The 7,095-nt window shown below is 49.2% G+C and overlaps 1 protein-coding gene across 1 annotated transcript in view; it reads right to left on the reverse strand.

Annotated features, from left to right (window-relative positions):
• cyp26b1 (cytochrome P450, family 26, subfamily b, polypeptide 1) overlaps positions 1–4,183 on the reverse strand; it is a 34,285-nt gene extending 30,102 nt beyond the window's left edge. The window contains exon 1 of the mRNA XM_076724730.1: positions 2,803–4,183. Coding sequence (XP_076580845.1) covers positions 2,803–3,006 — 204 coding nt within the window. The 5' untranslated portion in view covers positions 3,007–4,183. The remainder of the gene's footprint in view (positions 1–2,802) is intronic.
• Between the last annotated feature and the right edge of the window lie 2,912 nt (positions 4,184–7,095).

Consider the following 7,095-nt stretch of genomic DNA (forward strand, 5'->3'; position numbering starts at 1 on the left):
ACTTGATGTGGACTCGTACGATTAACCTGAACAATCACTCTGCAGCAGAAAGACCAAATAGGTTGTGAGAGAACTAACAACGGTGGTTTTCTAAATTTAGGCGACTGAAAGTGTTTTAACTTGAGGGAAAGACAGTTTTATGATGGGACATGAAGTCGGACGTGTTGTTAGATCTTCCATCAAACCCTCTGCTTTCCTACTGAACGTGAACGCAGCTCATTTGAAGTAGTTCGTAGTATTGTCCTTTTATACGCTAAAGACAAGGTTCGTCTGTCCTGACTGAGTATCTCTGCGTCTGGAAGAACAACCTTTAGGCTTCACGAAGGAGTTTTTGAGCCTCACAGTTGCCTTTCAGAAACGCCTCACTGTGATTGGTCGTCCGTTCTTCAGCTCTGCGTTTGAGCTGTCGCTCTCTGAACTTTTACAAACACACCATCCTGACACAGAAAGCCAAACATCTGCCGCCTCATATCTGGATTTCTTGAGCTTAATCAAAAGCTGAGTGAGCTTCAGCTCTTTGCACTTTCCGAGCTCTTGTCCCCGACTTTCGCAGCGAGGCGACTCGTCCCTGAGCACGTCCAACGTGTCCCCTCTGTGAGACGTCCAGCAGCAGACCAGGAGCTGGGACACGAAACAGCATCCGGGCAACAGGGTCCCATCAGACCTCCATCTCAGCCCGTCTGGGTTTCCCACAGAGCGGATCTTTCTCTCTCACACTCAGTGTAACAACAGTCATGAACCATTTCATAAAGACCCTCTTAACTCTCAGATTAGGTCAAGACCTGATCCTGGTCCAGCCTCCGAAAGGAGCCAAACACCAGCCAAGAAACTCCTCACTTTGCAGATTCCTGCAGATTTTCTGTGCTTGTGGAGACATTTGGTCCTCATAAGCATAGACACACTCAGCCTTTCACTCCTCTATCTGACTGACGTGCCCCCCCCTCCCCCCCACCATAAACTTGGCCGTGGTCCTCGGTTGCATTCCGGGAACGCGTCTCGCGCGGTGTCAGATGGAGCACCGCGAGTTCAAGCCGCGCACACGGCCGACGTGCCTCCGCTCTCCGCGCTTTGCTCCCCCTCCTCCTCCTCTTTGCTTTTCTTTTTCAGCCCCCCCTCTGTCTTTCTTTTTGATTGCTTCTCTTCTGTCTGTTCGGGAGCCATCAGGCTGACGGCCGCTGCTGGGGTCAAACCACGAGCCTGAGTGCTCCTCTCTCAGCTCATCGCCTCCTTCTTTCCCTCTTTTGTCCACATTTCTCTTTGTTTCGGGCTAAACCTGAAGGTCATGCACAGAAAGACACATTCCTGGTTCCTCCGGTATACAAAGGATTGTGGGACACATATGCTAATTAGCTGAGTTCCTCCAGTTTCGAGGCGAACAGGTGGAGAAGCGGAGCGTAATAATAATAAACGATCGATCTCCGTCACTGAGAGCTTCAAACAGGGACGGCCAGCACGTGCATGTCGCAGGATTTTCCCTCTTCTGCAGCTGTGCACCACCTGTCAGTCAGCTTGTAAGAGGGGGAATCTCGGTTACGGGATGATTTCTGAAACACGCAGCATGCTGGGAACTTTGCAGGATGCAGCCAAGAGGAGCCCGCAGGGAGCGGAGCTGCAGGATTCACCCGCGAGGAGGAGAGTCCGAGGGGTGCACTTTACCCTCACCTTAACTCTTTACCCTTTCCCCCACAGCCGCTCTTTCACTTCCTCCTCAATCTCTCTGCATGAACGTCCCAAATTATCAACACATTCTTGTCATTTTTTGCATATTAAACACTGAACTTTAATTTGGAATCTGAAGGAAACAGCGCGACTTCACGTTCAAGCTTTGTCGTCTGCACAGAGACACCCTCCCTCACTAATTGCCGCCCTATCAGATATGACCGATAGCCTATCAGCCTATCAGCCTGACTGCAGCTCGACCCTCCGCGGAGGGAAAGTCGCGCCGCGGCTGGCTGACCCCACGCGCTCCTGTCTGAGGTGATAAAAGGCTGATCTGATCGCCTGATGGAGACACGGCGGAGGAGACAGATAGCAGAGCTGTAAACTAATCAAAAGTGAGGTGAAAGCCTCTCTGTGTGTGTGTGTGTGTGTGTGTGTGTGTGTGTGTGTGTGTGTGTGTGTGTGTGTGTGTGTGTGGCTGGTTGGCTGGCTGGCTGCCGGCGGCCGCGCGCGGGCTGGAGTCGCTCTGTGTGTCTCAGGCGCGCAGAATGAGGTGAACCTTCTGAAATTCACCTAAAGACACATTTTACATGAACATCGGGGTCGCTCGTGCTGAGATGAGACCCTGTATGAGCAGATTTGACCCCGCGCATCGTGAGGTGCTGAACCACACTGTTAAAAGTTCTGAAACATTGTGGAGTTTGGTGGAAAAGGCGCAGATTTAGGTTTTTCTAGATGCTTGTTCTGCTGAATGTTTTCTTTGGGAGCATCAGCAACCGGACGCGTTGTGACGCATGTAGCAAAATCCGTGAAAATGTGCAGTATTGGTGGTTAACGAGTTTTCTGCTAGTTGATATCAGGAGAGTCTCACTGTCCCGCTGCAGAGAGCTCATCAGTAAGCTGATATTGCAGACCGGGATCCGTGAAACGAGCGCACGCAGTCAACTCAGTGAAAAGTGCGATGAATGAACTCAGACTTCAGAACACAGTAAAAACTCTCAAAGTATCAAATAGATACGACTGATTTCATCATACACAGATAAAGTCCCACTCTGCGCCCGCGCAGACACCGGGACCCGCGCTGACCCAGACGCCGTGTCGCGCTCCACCGAGCCCCCCTCCCAGCCCCGAGGGCGCGCTTACCTGAAGGAGCCAGTGGCAGGTCTCGCCGATGAAGGGGAAGCCCATGGATCCTTTGGGCATGGGGAGCTTGCAGTTTTTATCCCGCGTGGCCGTCCATCTAAGCTGCCACAGCTGCTGGGAGACGGCGAGGAGCAGGGCCATGGACACCAGGCAGGCGGCCAGAGTGGCCAGAGCCGAGACGAGGTCGAAGCTGTCGAACAGCATGGTGATGGAGAGCCCGGCGGTGTCTGTGGAGCTCTGGTCGGCTTTCAAAAAGCTGGTCAAAGTTGCTCTGAAGTGTCTTAAAACTCTGATATTGACAAAAACGGGTTGATCTGGATCCCTGGGATGAATTAAAAGTTGGATTTTCGAAGGTTTTTTTCTTCCTTTTTTGCGTAAAAGCGCAGCGCTCCTTTACGCACTCCAAAGCCCTCTGGAAGTGACAACAGGCGGTTGTGTTTTCAGAATGAATGAACTGCGTGGAGTGCGAGTTTTTCTCTCAGATAGATTGAATGTCTGTCTTAAAATAGTCTCAAAGTGGCGTTTCTGTGCGTAAAAAGTGCAAATCAAAGTGTCGGCTGAGCGCAGGAGATGCTACAGGTGAGCGGTGCTGCCAGGCTCCCCGTTTCTTCAGTGTCACACCTCAGCTTGTAAAGTGAAAAAATAAAACCATTAAAACTCACTTTGTTTTAATGATTTAAGCATTTAGGACAATAATCACGGAAGACTGGGGACTGTCCTGATGTTTGAAATCTCATTTTTGGTCTCGTTTGTGGCTCAGTGACTTAAAATGAAGTTTTTTTTTCTTTAAGTCTGAAACTTGAAGGCACGCAAAAATCTCAAGGTGACACGTTTATGTCAAAAGCTGGGACACCGTGGGACACGTGGAAAAAGTGAAGCCGAGCCCTGGAACCAACAAGGGCTTTACTTTTTAAAACTTCTCGAGGGATGGAAAGACTTGGTTTGGGGGGAAAAAATGAACGAAAACTCTTCCAGGAATCGCGTCTCTCTCCTCTCAACTCCAAAAAAAAAGGAGAAAAAATGTGAAAAAGTCTCTTTGCAAAAGTTTTAATCTCTCTCTGGAGCGAACACGAGGAAGGTAAAGTTAAGTGTAGACTTTAAGATCCGTGAGCGTGCAGGAATGAAAAGGTGCGCAGGAGATGCTCAGGAGCCACCGTCCTCCTTCTCCTTCTCTTACTTTCTGTCGTCCACTCTCTCCTCTGTGTACCTTTCTGTTTCTGAGAGCGCTCCTCTCTCTCTCTCTCTCTCTCTCTCTCTCTCTCTCTCTCTCTCTCTGTGTTGGCTGCCTACACAAGTCACCCTCAGTGTGTGTGTGTGTGTGTGTGTGTGTGTGTGTGTGTGTGTGTGTGTGTGTGGATGCGTGCGTAAAGTGTGTGTGTGCGTCAAGCCAGAGGCACCAATGAGTGTTTATATAGTGCGGAGGCAACTGGAAGGCGAATAGGCGGCCAAGGGCTCCCGTCGCCCCCCTCCAACCCCACCCCACCTCACTCCAGCGTCGGCTCGAGAGGGAGAGAGACTCCCCTCCCTTTCCCTCCTCCTCCTCTCCCCTTCCTCCCTCCATCCCTCCCCTCTGCTCCACCTCTCTCAGCTCCTGGAGGACCCCCCCCCCTCCCTCCCGCCCGCCTCTTCCTCCCTTTCCCCCCACCCTCCCTCCTCTTTCTCCTCTCTCCTCTCAGAAGCAGGGGTGGTGTAAAGTGAGCGGCAAGCGGCGCAAGAGGAGAGGAGGCTCGGAGCGTGCTGGAGCTGGCACGGCGCCAGTGAGAGAGAGAAACAGGGCTTGCAGTTGCGTTTATGACTTGTGTCTCCGTGCAGGACGTGCGCACTCTTGAACTTATCACCTGCACGCTAACACAGCGCCGCGCGCACATCACGACTGATGTAACCTCAACTTTACCGACTAGAAGAAACATTAGACTCCGAATCAATAATAAAGTTATTTGTAGTTTGTTTTAAAAAAGACCAGTTACTGCTGTAAAATGATCCGGGCTCACTGCAAACGTGCCAGGGATCTCAGACGCGCCTTTACGCACGGAGCCGCTGGTCCTCCTGTTCAGCTTCTCCGTGTTCTCTCCCGTCCACGTTCCCGCTGCATGATGGGACGCGACCCGCGGACCTCGGACCGAAACTGACATCATCTGGCTCCAAAATGACTCCGTGCCAAATGGCTGGAATGTGTCTGAATGAGTGGAAACGTTGGTCTCACAGTTAAAAGTGATTCATAAGTCTTCATTTACAGATTAGCACGTTATTCTCTTCTCCTTTGGCTCATGTGCACACTGGAGGGGGTGGAGGGGTCTTGCTCAGGGGCACTTCAACAGAGAGACAGAGGAGGGTCTTCTTTCTTTCTTTTTTTCTTTCTTTCTTTCTTTCTTTCTTTCTTTCTTTCTTTCTTTCTTTCCTTCTTATTTTTTAACTCTTTTTCCATTTACATGTTTCTCATTTCTCTGACCTTCTTCACACTCAGAACAGTCTGTGATTGACAGCGTTGCTCATCCACTTTCTGCGTCTGTATTTTTTTTTATTCTTTCTTTCCTTCCTCATTTATGTTCTTCATCTCCTCCTCTCTTTCCTCCTGGTTGTCTCCCCCTCTGCTCACCTTTACCTTACAGCCTCTATATTTGCATTTTTATCATATGAGCTCCAACAGCTGCTGAATTTGAGTAATTCTGTCTAACTTCTCAGTTGACGTGGGTTCGTCACCCACCTCTCTCCTCCATTTCCCATCACTCTCCTCTGTCTCCGGAGTCGAGAATGACTTGAGCACTGACGACCTGTGAGGTGAACCGATCTGACTCCAGTGATCTTTTCGCTGAAGGGTCACCGGTTCGAGTCCGGCTCCCGTCCCCGGGCCACGTGTCCCTGTCCTCGCCTGGGCCTCTTCGTCCTGAGCCTTTATAAAACAATCAGATCAATCAGATGCAGGTGGAGGGAAGTTGGGGCTGTTCTCGTCACGCCGCTGCACCACCTCCATTCCAAAGAAAATGACTGGCTTCAATTAGGTCCTCTGACTGTGATCGGGAATATTACCGGCCATTATATAACCGAGCGGCAGGGTGGAGGTCCTGACCCCAGCTGCACACACACCTGCAGAAGGGCTTTCAGATAGCAGCAAATTTCAGCTTCTTTTTCACATTAAAGTCCATTTTTTTCCTCTTTTTTCCTCATTTAACAGCATCTGCTCTTCATCTTTTGCTGTTGTTTTCACCTCCTTTTCTTTGTTATCAGATCTGAACTTTTCTCCTTCTTTTTCATGCATACAACTTTTTTTTTTTTACCTCTTTCTCATCTCTCAGCCCTCTTCACCCATTTCCTCCATTCTCTCTGTCTTTTCTTCCTTTATTCCCTCTTTCAGCACAGAAACAGGAATAAGTCTCGGAGGGATTTCTGCCCTTTTGGGATCTCACAGAGGAACTCCAGGTCTTTCTCTCTCCTTCCTCCTCTTCTTTCCAGCGTCTCACGCTCGCTCTCTGACAGCGGCTCAATGCTGCCGCCTAGCGGAGGAGAAACACATGGCAGCCGGCCAGAGAGAGAGGAGGAAAGAGGGAAGCTGACAGGAAAGAAAACAGAGAGGCAGCATTGTTCTGATTTTCTCTGTTGTGTGTTCACTCTCTGCCGTTCCCCTGTGCACAACACACACACACACACACAGATAATCTCATAAATTATCTGCTGACATGAGAGAAAGGTTAAACCCGTCTGAGAGGATGAGATGAGTCAATCTGCTCTGATGATTCTTATAAATGCTTATTCGTGACTTTCTAAGGCTCAACGTTTGAGGGTGACTCGGTACTGTCGACCACGGCTGCTTTAATGTTTGATCTCACATTTAGGAGCATTAAGCAGCGAATAAATAAGTAGAATTAAGGGGTTTAAAAGGCTTGAAGCAGCATTAGTCCTCCTGCCTTTTATTCAATGATTTATTACTGTTGTGGCATCAGTTTAGAGAGTTCAAATGTGAGTTCAAAACACTTTGGTGAATCTGAAACTTTATGAAATAGAAGAAAAACGACTCGTCGGAAGAGATTTAATAACTGCATGTCATGTTCCGGAGCTTTTCACCGCATCACATGGCGAAAAGCTGAAATGCAAAGTTTGTTCTATGCACCAAACCAAACACACACCAACACGCTTAAGTTCTTCCAGAGTGAGAAATGCATCACCCTTTCATCAGCTCAGCAACAAGATGCAAGTTTACCTAAAGTACATTAAAAAAACGTGGACAAAGACAAAATTACCAAAGCTGAAAACGCAACAAACTAAAAGAAAGAACAAAAATTACAGCCGCGGTCATCA

This window comes from Chaetodon auriga, chromosome 24, assembly GCF_051107435.1.
Source record: "Chaetodon auriga isolate fChaAug3 chromosome 24, fChaAug3.hap1, whole genome shotgun sequence".
NCBI classification, from domain to species: Eukaryota; Metazoa; Chordata; class Actinopteri; order Chaetodontiformes; family Chaetodontidae; genus Chaetodon; species Chaetodon auriga.